General features: G+C 35.1%; 1 protein-coding gene across 4 annotated transcripts in view; it reads right to left on the bottom strand.

Annotated features, from left to right (window-relative positions):
- Positions 1–17323, bottom strand: part of SCLT1 (sodium channel and clathrin linker 1) — a 220471-nt gene that overhangs the window by 94036 nt on the left and 109112 nt on the right. For 3 of the 4 annotated variants that reach the window (XR_002072497.2, XM_019419585.2, XM_053901254.1), the window contains 2 exons: positions 13164–13255; positions 3235–3412 (listed from right to left, as the gene is read on the bottom strand). The exons of the other annotated variant lie outside the window; for it this stretch is intronic. Coding sequence is in view for 2 of the 3 variants with exons in the window: in XM_019419585.2 (XP_019275130.2) it covers positions 3235–3412; positions 13164–13255 (270 nt within the window). In the remaining variant the exon portion in view is untranslated. The remainder of the gene's footprint in view (positions 1–3234; positions 3413–13163; positions 13256–17323) is intronic. 4 annotated transcript variants of the gene reach the window in all.

Raw genomic sequence — 17323 nt, 5'->3', positions numbered from 1 at the left:
TTCTAAACCTCTTTAAAAATTGCACTATCCATCAGAGGGGAGATGGGTGGAGGGATGGGTGAAATAGGCTACAGGGATTAAGAAGTGCACTTGCGATGAGCACTGGTAATATCTGGAATTGCTGAATCACTATGTTGCACACCTGAAACTAATATCACACTGTATGTTAACTATACTGAAATAAAAAAAACAAAATTGACTACCCAAGACTTAAGTCCTTCATCCTTCATTTCCATCTATCCTTTTATGGTTTAATTCAGTATCATGGTTTTCAATATCATTTATATGCTGATAACTCCCAAATTTATACCTCTAGACCAAATATCTTTCTGAGCCTGGAAGTGCTCCAATTCTAGGCATGATTGAATCTTTTTTTTTTTTTTTATCATCATATAATAAGTGGCCCTGTGTTTTGACCGTACTATTTTCCAAAGATTCTATACACATTCCCACCTGTTTTTTTTTCAATTGTTTAATAAATTTCCTGCTGTTTAAATAGGTAAGCTAGTAAGAGGTACAGCTGTTTTGTTTTTTTTTTTTTAGGTAGAATTAACAATAAGGTGTTATATTAGCTTCAGGTGCACAACAGAATGATTCAACAGTTCTATACATTACTCAGTGTTCACCATTAAGTGTACTTTTAATTCCCTTTACCTATTTGCTCCATCTCCCTACCCACCTGCCCTCTCTCAACCACCAGTTTGTTCTCCATATTTAAGAGTCTGTTTCTTTTTTTGATCATTTTGTTTTTTAAATTCCACATAAGTGAAATCATATGGTATTGTCTTTCCTCTGACTTATTTCACTAGTATTATATACCTTCTAGATCCATCCATGTTGTTACAAATGGTAAGAATTTGTTCTTTTTATGGCTGATTAATGTTCCATTGTATATATATACAGCCCATCCGTTCTTTTTTTAATTTAAATTCAAGTTAGTTAACATATAGTGTAGTAGTGGTTTCAGAATTTAGTGATTCATCACTTTCATATAACACTCAGTGCTCATCCCAACAAGTGCCCTCCTTAATGCCCATCACCCATGCAGCCCATCCCCCACCCAACAACCCTCCAGCACCCTGTTTTTCTGTATTAAAGAGTTTCTTATGATTTGCCTCCCTGTTTTAATCTTATTTTTCTTTCCCTTCTATGTTCATCTGTTTTGTTTCTTAAATACCACATGAGTGAAATCATATCCTATCTGTCTTTGACTGACTTATTTCACTTAGTATAATACACTCTAGTTCCATCCATGTCATTGCAAATGGATTTCATTCCTTTTGATTGCCAAGTAATACTCCGTTGTATATATATACCACCTCTTCCTTATCCATTCATCAGTTGATGGACATTTGGACTCTTTTCATAATTTGGCTATTATTGATAGCACTGCTATAAATTATTGATAGCACTGCTATAAACATTGGGGTGCATGTGTCCCTTCAAATCAGCATTTTTGTATCCTTTGGATATATACTTAATAATGCAATTGCCGGGTTGTAGGGTAGTTCTATTTTGAATTTTTTGAGGAACCTCCATACTGCTTTCCTGAGTAGCTGTACCAATTTGCATTCCCACCAACAGTAAAAAAGTGTTCCCCTTTCTCTGCATCCTCACCAACATCTGTTGTTGCCTGAGTTGTTGATTTTAGCTATTCTCACAACACCAAATCTTTATCCATTCATACATGGATGGGCACTTGGATTGCTTCCATATCCTGGTTATTGTAAATTATGCAGTAACAGCTGTTATGATGTAACCACTTTGTGTGGGAGAATAAGACAATGAGGAAATAGAGAAGCATTATAAGAGAACTATAACACGCTGTGTTTCATGTCTGTTTGTGTGATCAGTTGAGAGAACCCCTGGCTTTGGAATAAGCAACTGAAGGTTGCTTAAACTGAAGGTGGGATTCCTCTAACAATTAAACAATGAGTCAGGAGGGAGCTTAATATGCAGCCATAACCAGTCTCTTTAAGGGTCTGTTGACTTCGGACCTGAGTGAGCAGATTTGAGGGATAGGCAATGAGTATTGTCACTACTTCTCTGTCCATTGTTGTTTACAAAAAATGTTCATCTTTAGTGACCGGATGTTAACAATGCTCATATGACTAGGCTTCAGAGGGGAAAGATAAGTAATTCTGTCCTGCTCTTAACTGTTCTAGCTAACTTAGAGTTAAGAGCAATTCCCAAGAATATTATGTGTATGTTGTGCCTTTCAACCATCCTAAGAGACAGTATGCAAATCACAGATGGGATTATTAGCAGAAAGGCATGACAAGCATTTTGCATTCCCAGTTTAAATAAGGATATTATTTCTTTTTTATTTATTACCTTCTTAATATGTGATTTATATCGCTGGTTTTGTTTTAATAGCCTTCTTCGAAAACCTCTATCATGTTAAGAGGAAATATAAATAAAGTATTTCCTGTGTACTCCCCATATTTCCCAGTAGAGTATTATGCAAATGTTAGGTATTCAATAAATGTTGGTTAAATGAAGTAATGATTTAATGATCTCTACATAAAGGAGGCAACAACATCAAAACCAAATCCATCCACCTGGTGACTTCTATAAACTATACACCATTTATATGGAAGTGATAAAACAAAAAAATATGATATGTGATACACAGGAATCACAATTGTTAGAGGGTTAAAAAAAAAAACAGTGGCGTGAAGGTTCCAGTTAATAAATCGTTACAGCTAAATTTAATTCCTGTCAATTAAGCTTCTGCTCTATTAGAGTAATTATGTAGGTGATGAAGGGGAAATCAAGATGAGTAAGATTGATCTGATTCAACCGAATAAAATATAGTATATTGTAGTAAAGTGCTATAATAGCTTTTTTAAAGTATGAGACTATAGGGGATGAAGATTATTCACATAAGGATTGGAGACATAAAGTCTGATATAAAAGTTTTGAGAGAGGGTTGACATTTTATCATCTTTTTAAAAAAATTTTATCATTTCATTTCATTTCATTTCAGCAATCTCTACACCCAACATGGGGTTCAAATTCATGCTCTTCCAACTGAGTCAGCCGGGCATCCCTATTTTATCATATTTTGTGGTTAAGTCTTACCATGAAGAATACAGTATGTCTATCAATGCAGAGCACAGCAATATTATTTTCATATGTTTATTCTGTAGTTACTGATTTCCTTATTATTAGGTCACATGGAGGAACTTTCAGTATTATATTATTTGTAAACATGTTTACTAGTTTTCTTACCTGATTTTTTTGAAGGTTAGCTTCTTCTAAGAGCTGCATGCTATTTCTGGCTCTTACAATAGCTTCATATTTTTCATTTTCTAATTCATTGCACTTTGCTTGTAATTCTCTGGTCTGTTTTTCCAAATGTGTTTTTTGTGCTCTTAACTGAGTGGCTTCTTGCATTGCTACACAGAGTCTAAAAGTCAATAATCACATTGTGAAAGTTAAATATCTTTAAAGGGAAGAAGGAAAATAGGAGATTTAGTGAGCATCTAGTATAGAACAAACACTATTCTGGTTACTTTCATATGTATTTTCTCATTTGATCTGCACAAAAGTTTTGTAAAGTAGGTTTCATTATTTCCATCTTAAAGAACAACAGACCCAGAGAGATTAAGCATGTGATTAAGTCCATATGGCTAATGAGCTGTAGTGCTGAGAATGAGCCTAGATATTGATTCTAATTATGTTACACTTTTTACAGTATCACATTACATTATATAATCACAAGACAATGTTTTAAAGCAAATCCTTAAAGAATAAGTTGTTGTTTCTATTTATATTGTCTTCTAAAAATTTTCTTTTTTTGCTTGGCTCCCTTTTCCCACTCTCTACCCAATTTAATGTTAATTTACTAATGTATACCTTTAAATATTTTTCTCCGTGTTCATAAAATTGTATACACATATATATGCATGTATACACATAGATAAGCATGCAAAGTACATATACATCGGTCCATAGGTATTTTAACATAATTTTTTTGTGTTATAAAAATTAAGATCATAGGGTGCCTGGGTGGCTCAGTCAGTTAAGCACTGATTTCGTTTTAGGTCATGATTTCACAGTTTGTGAGATCAAGCCACAAGTTGGTCTCTGTGCTGACAGCATGGAACCTGCTTGAGATTCTCTCTCCCCCTCTTTCTCTGCTCTTTCTCTCTCTCTCAAAATAAACATTAAAAAAAATTAAGATCATAATACACCCTTTTCTGCACTTGCTTTTCTCATTCAATATCTTACAGAAATCACCTCAAGCAATACATCCCAAAGCTCTTTCTTTTCCTGGTATGATGCATGGAACTTCATTTTACTATTAATTTGTATTTCCCTGAATACTGGAGAGCTTAAGCACATTTTTAGTTTGTTAGCTATGTGAATTGTCCTCTTCGAACTTCCTCTTCATATCTTCTGCCAATTTTTTTTTTTCTGATGGGTTATTTGCTTATTCCTTTATATGAACTCTTTTAATATTAAAATATAAATGCTCAGGTTGTTCTGTATGCTACAAATATTTTTCCAAATCTACTTTTTTGGTTGTTGCTGCCTACTGACTATTTAGGAAATTTTCACTACACTAAAAATGTTCACTTTAATATAGCTAAATTTGGCTTTATCTTTCAGCTTCCAGGATTCATTTTTTAATAAAGACTATCTCCCTCATTAATACATTGCTAATGTAATTTCATAGATTTCCTCAAAAGATTGCTATGTCTTTAATATTTTTAACCAGTAAATCTTAATGCATCTGGAGTTTACTTCTGAATGTGTTGTAAGAGAGGAGTCCAATTTAACTTTTTTTCAGATTGATGGCCAGTTGTATGAATACCATTAGTAACTGATGAAGTAAAATTATCCCTTTAACATACTAAAATATGCAAATATAATGATTTACTTATGGATTATCATGTCTCCTTGATCTATTGGCCTATTCTATACCCAAATCATATCAATTTGATTATGACTTTATAATAGGTTCTGATACATTGTTGTTGCTGTTTGTTTGGTATATCTGCTTCATTCATTTTTTTAAACGTTTTTAAAAATGTGTATTTATTTTTGAGAGAGAGAGAGAGAGAGAAAATGCAAGTGGGGAAGGGACAGAGAGAGAGGGAGATACAGAATCTCAAGCAGATTCCAGGCTCCGAGCCATCAGCATAAAACCTGATACGGGGCTCGAACTCATGGACCATGAGATTATGACCTGAGCCAAAGTGAAACATTTAATGGACTGAGCCACTTAGGCGCCCCTCTGCTTCATTCTGAATGAAGTGAGATAAGGTCTACTACCATTTTAGTCAGGGTTCTTAGCTGCAGTAGTAGAAGCCAACTCTAATTTACGCAGAAAAAAGGTTTATTAAAAAAGATACTGGTAAGTTCACAGACTTACTGGGAGAGCTGGAAAATCAAGTTTGAAGCTTTGTAGCAAGAAATATGCCTAAAACTTCACCACAGGATTAGTTGATTCTCTCATAAAGAACTATAATCTGGGGAATTACCCAAACATGGAAGGGAGATAAGATCCAGATGGCCCAAAATAATGATCATAACTATATTTTATCAAATCACCCTTTCATCAAATTTCCTAGCTTTTGCATCACATATTTAGCTATCTTATTACTTACTATACATAAGGTTATTAATGTATCTTTTTCAATATGGTGCTATTTTTCACTATATAAAGTCTCTCTTTGTTCTGTTTGCTGCTTTTTACCATGAAACCATACCTAGTATAATAGTAAGACTCACTCCTCCTTTCTTTTTTGTTTATAGTTGATAATATGCTCCACTAAAACCTTTACTTTTTTATATTTATTTATGACAGAGAGAGAGAGGGAGAGAGACAGAATCTGAAGCAGGCTCCACACCTAGTGTGGAGCCCAATGTGGGGCTCGATTTCACAACTGTGAGATCATAACCTGAGCCTAAATCAAGAGTTGGATGCTTAACCTACTGAGCTACCCAGGCGCCGCTAAAACCTTTATTTTAAATTTAAAATAAATCATCTTTCTTTCCTTGAAATCTTTGTTCTAATTCATTTATCCTTTGTTTTAGGTATTTTCTAATATAACATATTACTGGCCTTACTTTTTAATCAAACTTTGCAAGTCTCTGCCTTTTAATGGAATTCAGTCCTCTCATATTTTAATGTGATGATTTATATATATGACATTATTCATTCTATTTCACTTAAAAAATTTTTTTTAATGTTTATTTATTATTGAAAGACAGAGAGACACAGAGTGTGAGCAGGAGAAGGGTAGAGAGAGGTAGAATCCGAAGCAGGCTCCAGGGTCTGAGCTGTCAGCACAGAGCCCGACGCAGGGCTCGAACTCACAAACTGCGAGATCATGACCTGAGCTGAAGTTGGTCACCCGACCAACTGAGCCACCCAGGCGCCCCCATTCTATTTCACTTTAGTTAAACATTGGTGGTAGAAGATGAAGCAGTCCGTACCTCTCCCAAAGAGGTATAGGGCACATGGCACTTTACTAGCATTATTAGTTGAGCCATTTGCTTTACCATGGCATCCTCAGGGTCAAGCAGAGCAAGTAACTCATGAAAGGCATATGCCAACTTCATCTCTTAAAAGCAGGCTTTGTTTAGGACTGTGTGCATTCCAATCCTCAGACAAGTCTCTCTGACGCTCACTTCCAGGCTTCACTAACACTCATGTCAGAAAAAGCCTTGCAAACAAAAGATTCACATGCATTCAACAGTCTAGCAGCCCCAGCAACCACTTGGCTCTGTAAAGTCAGACTGGTGTTAGGAGTCAAGTGGAATTACAGTAAAGCAGATTCAGATAATCAGTTTCAAAATATATAGGTTTTCACAATTTTATAACATAAAAGGTGTATTACTACTATTCTTACTCTAATAAAAGCGCTTCTACATGCTTTATAGCCAAATCTTGCAAGAATCCTGTCAACTTGCTAAAATTGGGTCCAATTCCATCTTTGTAATAATGGTAACAACAAGGATGACAGCAAAAACTTGTAATAACATTCTTTGTGCTATGTACTTTATGTTAAAGAAAACATAATCCTCAATATCTTCAACAATGCTGTGAGATAGGTTATATCATTAACTTATGAGATAGGATATAAAGTTATAGTACATAAAAGATAGGAGATAGGTTATATCATTACAATTATCTTATAGATGAAGAAACAGAAGTACAGAGAGTAATCAACATGCCCAGGATTATTTATCTAGTTACTGGTGAAACTGGAGTTTGAACTTAGTCTAGGTCCAGAGCCAGTGTTCCTAGTAAATATACTATACTGCCAAATAGAAACTTCCACTTAAATGGTACAGATCCAACCCACAGATCTATGTATCTATAACTACACAGCAGGGGGCGGTCATTTCATCTAAAGTTGGGGATCAGAAGACATACCAAAACCCAGGGTATTGAGTGAAAGTTTGAATATTGAACCTCATTACTTCCAGACTCCTTCAACTTTGGAATACACTCACGCTTGTGCATTTCTACTCAGCCCACAGCAGAAGATTAATGAATCCTACCCTGGGAAAACTGGCTCAAGAAAGATTCTCATATATGGGAACTGCCTAAGGAAACAGCCAGCTTACTGACTAAACATAATAAAGTCTGGCAGATCCCAACCCACCTATACACACCTAGCTTCCTATCTGCTTTCTGGGGTCTTACTCTTTATTTTTAACTGAAACATATTTGATATACAACTCTGTATTAGTTTCAAGTATACAACATAATGATTTGGTATTTTTTTACATTGCAAAATGTTCACTGTAGTAAATTTAGTTAATATATATCACCACATACAGCTGTAATTTTTTCTTATGAAAACTTTTAAGATCTATTCTCTTAGCAACTTTCAAATATACAATACAGTATTATTATCAATAATCACCATGTTGTACATTACATCCTATGATTTATTTCTTTTATAACTGGAAATTTGTATCTTTTGACCATTGTCTCCCATTCCATCCCCTACCCCCTCCCCGGCAAACACCAGTCTGTTCTCTATCTATGGGTTTGGTGTTTAAAGATATGGAATGCTTCACAGATCTGCATGTGGGCCATCCTAATTTTCTCTGTATTCCAATTTTTAGTATATGTGCTGCTCAAATACTTTGGTGTCTTACTATTAAATATCAATGGATAGAAAGGATCACCAAGCATTTGAAGAAAGACAGATGGGCAAACAGAACAAAAGGAATGTAGAGAGAACACAGATAATGCAGATAGCAGAAGAAAACCTTATAAGATACATATTTAATACACTGAACTAAGATATAATATATATTAAATAAGAATAAGCTACTACAGAAAAAGAAACAGAATAAGAAATGGCTCTTTAAAATAAAATTTATGATAACTAAAATATTCAACAGATGGGGCACTTGAGTGGATCAGTTGGTTATGTGTCCAAATCTTGGTTTCAGCTCAGGTCATGATCTCACAGTTCCTGAGTTTGAGCCCTGCACCAGGCTCTGTGCTGACAGCATGACAGAATCTGTTTGGGATTCTCTCTCTCCCTCTCTCCCTGCCCCTCCCCTGCTTGCTCATGCACGTTCTCTCTCTCTCTCAAAATAAATTAATTAAAAGAAAAAAGTCAACAGATGGCTAGTTAGAAGAAAATTTAAGGAAACCTCCAAGAAAGGAGAAAATCAATGAAGGAATGGAAAATCAGGGAGAAAAGATAGAAAAATTAGGTAATCAATCCGTAAGGTCCAATATGAAACTCATATTAAGTTCAAGAAAAAAGAACAGAGGAAAAAATGACTAAAACCATCGAATGAAAATTCCTTGAACTGAAGGACATGAATTTCTAGACTGAAGTGTTCCCAGTAAGATGAATGAAAAGGGATTCTCACTGAATGTGCACACTGCAATTTTAGAACACTGATTGTGGTGGTGGGGGTGGTAGATGATCCTAAAAGTCTTCAGAGGGAAAAGAAGAGTCAAAGAGAAAATATTGGAATTTTGAATGACATAGGAATTTTTTCCCTACATCCAAAGGCTAGATAATATAAGGAAAATGTCAACATTCTAAGAATAAGTGATTTAAAACCTTGGATTTCCAACCTATGATTCATTACTCAAGGAACTATCAAATACCTTTGAAACAGGATAAAAATATTTCTAAATAAGCAACATCTTAATAAATGTATCCCATGTATCTTCAGGAAGCTGATGAATCCATCAAATGGGTATTTGGTGGTATCCATCAAAATGAGGGGGAGTTAAGAAAGAAAGCAGCATTCGTGGGGATGCAAAAGACAGGCTTCAATATAGGAATGGCAAGAAGGAAATCGCAGGACCTAGTGAATTAAAGTTTTAAAATGAGAGTTGCATCAGTCCTAGTAGTGAACAGTTTGAGGCAGAGGATGGAGGACACCAATGGATTTCTTTAAGAAAAGGATGTAATGGCAATGACCTCATGTGGTTGACCAGATTGAGAGTCATTTTAGAGCTTTGATAGAGTATTTAGCCAAGAATGAGTATAAAGTACATAGAAAACTTACTATGTGAAGAAATGAGATAATTAATAAGAATGTATTTCTCATTATAATGCTTGTGGTACTATACGATTTTGAAACAATGCATATATATTTTCCTGATAAAAATAAAATTAAAAATGAATAAAGCCAATTTGTAACTAATATATAAAAACCACCTTACAGAAATAATATAATTAAATAATTTTATTTGGTCAATATTAAAAAAATACTCAGATTAGTTTGAAAACATTTCATAATAAACCAAAGAGCTATAATTGTGGGAAAGATTTAAGACTTATTCTTTGTAACACTGAAGACTGCTTTATTCTTTGTGACAGTTTATTAGACTTTATTCTACCTTGTTCTATTTCATTAAGACCATTAAAACAATTAAGATCCAAAAACCATTTTTTACTGTTCAGAATTCTCGGGGCGCCTGGGTGGCGCAGTCGGTTAAGCGTCCGACTTCAGCCAGGTCACGATCTCGCGGTCCGTGAGTTCGAGCCCCGCGTCAGGCTCTGGGCTGATGGCTCGGAGCCTGGAGCCTGTTTCCGATTCTGTGTCTCCCTCTCTCTCTGCCCCTCCCCCGTTCATGCTCTGTCTCTCTCTGTCCCAAAAATAAATAAAAAACGTTGAAAAAAAAAAATTAAAAAAAAAAAAAAAAAAAGAATTCTCATCATTTGTTAGTCTAATAAGTAGACTAGTTCTCCTCCAAATACTTGTTCATTCTATTAAATCCTAAATCTTATACAAGGTAAAGGTTGAAAGTGAAAAGAATTGTGAGTTTTCTAGAAAGAAGTTAACTTTACTCTGAAAGAAGGGGAAGATTTGAGAAAGTAAAATAATAAGCATGGTGCTAGGTTCCCTATATATTCTTATCTCATTTAATCCTAAAGAAACTACAGCTAAGTGAGGTTGGTTAACTCCTCCAAGGTACAAAGACAGAATACACTACAACCAGAAATCAAAGCAACTTTGCCTCTAAATCTCAAAATCTTTCTCCTCCAACAATTTATATTCCTGTCGCCAAATAGCCTCACTTTGAAAATATCATCAAATTAATCTTCATAAAATATTAATTTCATCATGTAATCCTGACTCAAGAATCTGTAATACATCACATGAAATCCAAATTTGACTATCTCCAAGGCCCTCCATATTTTCTCCAACATATTCACTAATTTCCAATGCATGGCCTTCTATTCTACTTAAAATCGAGACCATATTTCAACATCTTTAAAGAATTTATGTATTCTATTATGCTTAGAGTAGGGATAGAAAATAAAAAGCTGAACAATGATTGGAACGAAATTCACTTTCCACCAGTCACATAACTGAAGGTTTTGTAGTCCTATTTGCATAATCTCATTTTAAAAGAAACATCAAATTTAAAAATATGAAGAGGTAACTTAGAGCAATTCAACTCATTTAACTTCTGCCTTATTCAAGCTGAGCATATACAAACCAGCAAAATATTTCCCAGAGAGAACTGTCATTCTCTGGAGGTAATTAATTCCCAGGATCCATGAATCATCTAAAAAGGGGAATGGAGGGGATCCTTTCTTTGAAAGACAAAGGAAATGGCTTAATGCTTCTCAGATGTTTGTGGCATTTGAAAGAATCACAAAGAATAATTTTAAAAATAAATAATAATTTTAATAATGCCAAAAAGCATTTACTGAGGCAAAAATGTCTTTGATTTTGTGGAACAAAGATGACCATTAAAAAGCTTACCTTTTTTTTTTTTTTTTAAAGTTTGTTTATTTATTTTGAGAGAGAGAGAAAGAGAGAATATCCCAAGCAGGATCCATACTGTCAGTACAGAGCCCAACATGGAGCTTGATCTCAAAAACTGTGAGATGACCTGAGCTGAAGTCAACAGTCAGACGTTTAACTGACTGAGTCACCCAGGCGCCCCCAAAACATAGCTTTTCTAACTGCAAGTTCCATTAAATAAGATACATTTACACCTAAAACATACTAGCTAAACATTGTTTAGAAACACATATCAAATATACTAATAACTTTGCTTTCTCCTACGTAAAATACAAGAGATTTTTAAAGTTTAAAATAGATAATTGTTTTTATTCTAACAGTAATATTAGTTTAATAGCTCTAAAAGGAAGCCAATGTAACAATTTCCTTTTCAGAGGTGGCTAGCTGAATATTGGACTTTAAAAAAATATTCTTAGATTTTCTTATATAGGCAGTGATCTCTTCTTACAGAGCTATTTGGTTAGATCATATTATAGCTTTATATTAAAAGCAAAACAAAATAAAACAAGAGTAACAAAAAACCACAAACTCTCAACATTAAAAAGACAACTAAAAGCACTGCTGAATGAAAAAAAAAATGAAAAAAAACCCCCCAAAAACCTAGGTTCTTTATGATTCAATGCTATCAGAATCAAAAGGAATTGATACTCACTATTCAGTTAACTGTCTCAAGTCTCTAGCATTTTTCATAGCATAGAATAGCCACTAAGATAACAGAAATGAAAATCTACAATCACAAATTTTTTTCTCTAAGGTTAACACAAAGAAGTTCAGGAAAGCAGCAGTACAATAAATCAATCAACTGCTGAAAAGTTTAGATAACTGAAAAACAAAAACCCAAGACCCTCGTACATAAAATTATAACTCCTTTCATCACAAGTTAGTAGTTAAAATCAATTAGTTCTCAACCTGCTATGAGAAAATAATATTTTTATTACTATTTTGAAGCACAGGAAACAGAAGGTTAAGTATACTAATTTTTCTTCTGAACAAACAATAAATTAGCCATGGACTAGAATGGAGATCTTGATTTTTTTTTTTAATTTTTTTTAATGTTTATTTATTTTTGAGACAGAGAGAGACAGAGCATGAGCAGGGGAGGGGCAGAGAGAGAGGGTGGCACAGCAGCTGAAGGAGGCTCCAGGCTCTGAGCTGTCAGCACAGAGCCTGACGCGGGGCTTGAACTCACGAACTGTGAGATCATGACCTGAGCCGAAGTCGGACGCTTAACCGACTGAGCCACCCAGGCGCCCCAAGGAGATCTTGATTTTTAATGTGCTCACGTTAGCAGGCTATTTATGAGATTCGAATCAGAGTAGATTTTTCATTTATAAACCATAAAGTAAATTTATGGGCTGTGGTCACTGTATCTTTAATGGATTACAAATGACAATTTTTAAGTCTCTTAAGGAAATAGATAGCAATTAAAAACAACCTACAGATACATTTAAAAAGTAGTCTAGACCTTCAACGACAACTGAAATTACTGCTCCAGAAGGTTCCAGGGCAAACATCTATAATGATTTCTTGGGTATTTTTTTTTCTCTTGTGTGTCTACTTAGTAAGTAGGTTCTACCAATTAGTTTTTCTATATAATTTTTACCCAACTTTTTCTGCTTTAAGATGGAAAGAACATTTTCATTTGGGGATTCACTTAACTTGACAATGACTGGGGAAAGGGTAAGACAGAAATGGTCTTTGAATATACATTCAAAATATACCAATATTTTGAACATGATTTTTTAAAATAAATAATGTCCAGTGAATCAGATTTCAAACTTACAAGTATAGTTTGTTTAGCACTATAAAATATATATTCTAGAAAATATCATAAACTGAAATTCTAATGTGGAATACCTTTTGAAGGTAACAGAGAAAGCTAGATGTATTTAACAATTTACCTTGTTTCTAATTGTTTTATGCTAGATTGTAACTGCTGTAAACGCCTATCTGATGCTTCCTCTCTTCCCTGGGCAGACAACATATCCTCCTCCTAGAAAATAAAGAAATTGGAATCCTGAGTATATGAAAATATAATACATCATTATATAGCATAAAGAAAAGAATTCAGTCTATAAAGGTATTATACTTCTAGAATTTATTATGTAAGTTTAAAGAAGGGATAACAGGGGCACCTGAGTGGTTCAGTTGGTTGAGACTGACTTTCAGCTCAGGTCATGATCTTGCAGTTCACGAGTTCAGCCCCATGTTGGGCTTTGTGCTGACAGCTCAAGGCCTGGAGCCTGTTTCAGATTCTGTGATTCCCTCTCTCTCTCTGCCCCTCCCCCACTCATGCTGTCTCTTAAAAATAAACATTAAAGAAGAAACATTAATAAACATTTAAATATGAGAGCCGTCCATGAAATATGTTTCACTAAAAAAATTCTGTAGCATAGTATTTATGGTATGACTCATTTTTTTAAATATTTTTTTTTTTTTTTTTTAACGTTTATTTATTTTTGAGACAGAGACAGAGCATGAACAGGGAAGGGGCAGAGAGAGAGGGAGACACAGAATCCGAAGCAGGCTCCAGGCTCTGAGCTGTCAGCACAGAGCCCGACGCGGGGCTCGAACTCATGGACCGTGAGATCATGACCTGAGCCGAAGTCGGATGCTTAACCGACCGAGCCACCCAGGCGCCCCAACTCATTTTACATTAAACAAAATTTAAGTATATGCGTGCGCACACACACACACACACACACACACACACAGAAAAAAGGTCTTTACGCTATAAATAATCTGTTACCGTTATTACTTCCTAGGGATTTGACTGCAAGGTAATTTTGTATATCTCTTTATTGCATATTTTGTATATAAATTGTGCTTTTCTTTGTGTATTTCTATGGTATTTGCATTTTTATGAATAGCATGTACTACCCTTATAACTAGAAAAATAATAAAGTTGAATTTTTAAACAAGTAAAAAAGAAAATCAGCAATAACAGTTTAGAAACAAATCACACATATACTAAATAAAAAAGGGGGAAGAGACCTATTAATTTTATATTAGAAAAACAGTAATCAAAAGTCATTATAAGTTTCACCAATATTTCAATCTACTTCTATAGTGTAAGTCTAACAAAACACAGCACAAACTGTATGTAGATAATCAGCCTTTAGAATATGCTCTTTTATGGGGCGCCTGGGTGGCGCAGTCGGTTAAGTGTCCGACTTCAGCCAGGTCACGATCTCGCGGTCCGTGAGTTCGAGCCCCGCGTCAGGCTCTGGGCTGATGGCTCGGAGCCTGGAGCCTGTTTCCGATTCTGTGTCTCCCTCTCTCTGCCCCTCCCCCGTTCATGCTCTGTCTCTCTCTGTCCCAAAAATAAATAAAAAACATTGAAAAAAAAAATTTAGAATATGCTCTTTTAACGTGGTTATACAGCATCCTGTTATAATCACAGGATATTTCTTCTCTGACATAGCAACATTCTGAAATAAATCGGTTTGATTGGCACCACCTTAAAAAAAACCCTTGTTGATACTTCCTTGTCTTCTGTTGTATTAAACATTTTTTACATACCATTTTAATTCCATTGGCTTTTAGCTGTATGTCTTTAAATTATTTTTTAGTAGTTGCTCTGGAGATTATAACATGCATCTTTATCTTATCCCAATTTATTCAGAGTTAATGTTTAACTCATAAAAAACATTTGAACCTTGCAGGAATGTATTTATTTCCATGTCTCATCCTAGTCTTTAGTGCCATTGTTATATTACATCTGTGTACTTTATAAATCCATCACATATACTGCTCAATTCTGCTTTAGTCAATTTTTTAAAAGTATTAGAGAAAAGAAAAATATGTACATATATTATCTCATATTTATAATTATTATTGGTCTTATTTTCTCCCTATATCTGAGTTGCCATCTGGTGTCATTTCCTTTTAGCATAAAGAATTAACCATCATCATGCTTTGAAGAATAGCTCTGCTAGTGACGAGTTCTCTGTTTTGTTTATCTAAAAATGCTTTTATTTTCCCTTTATTTTTAAAAGCACAGTTTCACTTGACACAGGATTCGTAGACAGCATTTTTTTTCCTCTAGCACTTCACAGACTCTTCCAATGTTCTCTGCTTCCAAGATTGTTCTTTTTATTACTATGTTTTTAAATTTATAACCAAGTTAGTTAACATATAGTGTAATAACGATTTCAGGAATAGAATTCATTGATTCATCACTTACATATAACAGCCAGTGCTCAACCAACACATGTCCTTAATGCCTCTCACCCATTTAGCCCATCCCCCACCCAGCACCCCTCCAGCAACCCTGTTCATCCTCCATATTTAAGAGTCTCTTATGGTTTGTCTCCCTCTCTGTTGTTGTATTATTTTTGCTTTCCTTCCCTTATGTTCATCTGTTTTGTACCTTAAATTCCATGTATGAGTGAAGTCATGTGATATTTGTCTTTCTCTGACTGATTTCCCTTAGAATAATATACTCTAGTTCTGTCCAAGTTGATGTAAATGGCAAGATTTCATTCTTTTTGGTCACTGAGAAATATTCCATTGTCTATAGATACCATATCTTCTTTATCCATCATCAGTCGATGCATTATTTCGGTTCTTTCCATACTTTGGCTATTGTCGATAGTGCTGCTGTAAACATTGGGGTGCATGTGCCCCTTCGAATCAGTATTTTTGTATCCTTTGGATACAGATACCTAGTAGTGCAATTGCTGGGCTGTAGGGTAGTTCTATTTTTAACTTTTTGAGGAACCTGCGTACTGTTTCCCAGAGGGGTTGCACCAGTTTGCATTCCCACCAGCAGTGCAAAAGGGTTCCTCTTTCTCCACATCGTCGCCAACATCTGTTGTGGCCTGAATTGTTAATTTTAGCCATTCTGACAGGTGTGAGGTGGTATCTCATTGTGGTTTTGATTTGTGTTTTCCTGCTAATGAGTGATGCTGAGCATCTTTTCATGTGTCTGTTAGCCATCTGGATGTCTTTTTTGGGAAAGTGCCTGTTCGTGTCTTTTGTCCATTTCTTCACTGGATTATTTGTTTTCTGGGTGTTGAGTTTGAGAAGTTCTTTATAGATTTTGGATACTAACCCTTTATCTGATATGCCCTTTGCAAATATCCTCTCCCATTCTGTTGGCTGCCTTTTAGTTCTGCTGATTGTTCCCTTCACTGTGCAGAAGCTTTTTACCTTGATGAGGTCCCAATAGTTCATTTTGCTTTTGTTTCCCTTGCCTCCAGAGACCTGTCAAGTAAAAAGTTGCTGTGGCCAAGGTCAAAGAGGTTGTTACCTGTTTTCTCCTCAAGGATTTTGATGGCTTCCTATCTCACGTTTAGGTCTTTTGTCCGTTTTGAATTTATTTTTGTGTGTGGTGTAAGAAAGTGGTCTCGGTTCATTCTTCTGCATGTGGCTGTCCAGTTTTCCCAACAGCACTTGCTGAAGAGACTGTCTTTTTTCCATTGGATATTCCTTCCTGCTTTGTCAAAGATTAGTCGGCCATATGTTTGTGGATCCATCTCTGGGTTCTGGGTTCTGTTCCATTGATCTGTGTGTCTGTTTTTGTGCCAGTACCATAGTCTTGATGATTACAGCTTTGTGAAATAGCTTGAAGTCTGGAAATGTGATGCCTCCAGCTTTGGTTTCCTTTTTCAGGATTGCTTTGCCTATTTGAGGTCTTTTCTGATTCCATACAAATTTTCGGATTGTTTGTTCTACCACTGGGAAGAATGCTGGTGTGATTTTGATAGGGATTACATTGCACGTGTAGATTGCTTAGACAGAATCAACATTTTAACAATATTTGTTCTTCCAATCCATGAGCATGGAATGTTTTTCCACTGTTCTGTGTCTTCTTCCATTTCTTCCATAACCTCTCCATAGTTTTCAGTGTATAGATTTTTCACCTCTTTGATTAGGTTTATTCCTAGGTATTTTATGGTTTTTCGTGCAATTGTAAATGGGATTGATCCCTTGACTTCTTGTTTTGCTGCTTCATGCAAGCAATTTCCGTACATTGAATTTATATACTGGGACTTTGCTGAATTCCTGGCTCAGTTCTAGCAGTTTTTTGGTGGAGTCTTTTGGGTTTTCCACATAG

The sequence above is a fragment of the Panthera pardus genome, unplaced genomic scaffold (genome assembly GCF_024362965.1).
Source record: "Panthera pardus isolate Hobbes unplaced genomic scaffold, ASM2436296v1 HiC_scaffold_13, whole genome shotgun sequence".
NCBI classification, from domain to species: domain Eukaryota; kingdom Metazoa; phylum Chordata; class Mammalia; order Carnivora; family Felidae; genus Panthera; species Panthera pardus.
Note: the sequence above shows the minus strand (reverse complement) of the source record. Positions and strands in the feature narration are given on the sequence as shown.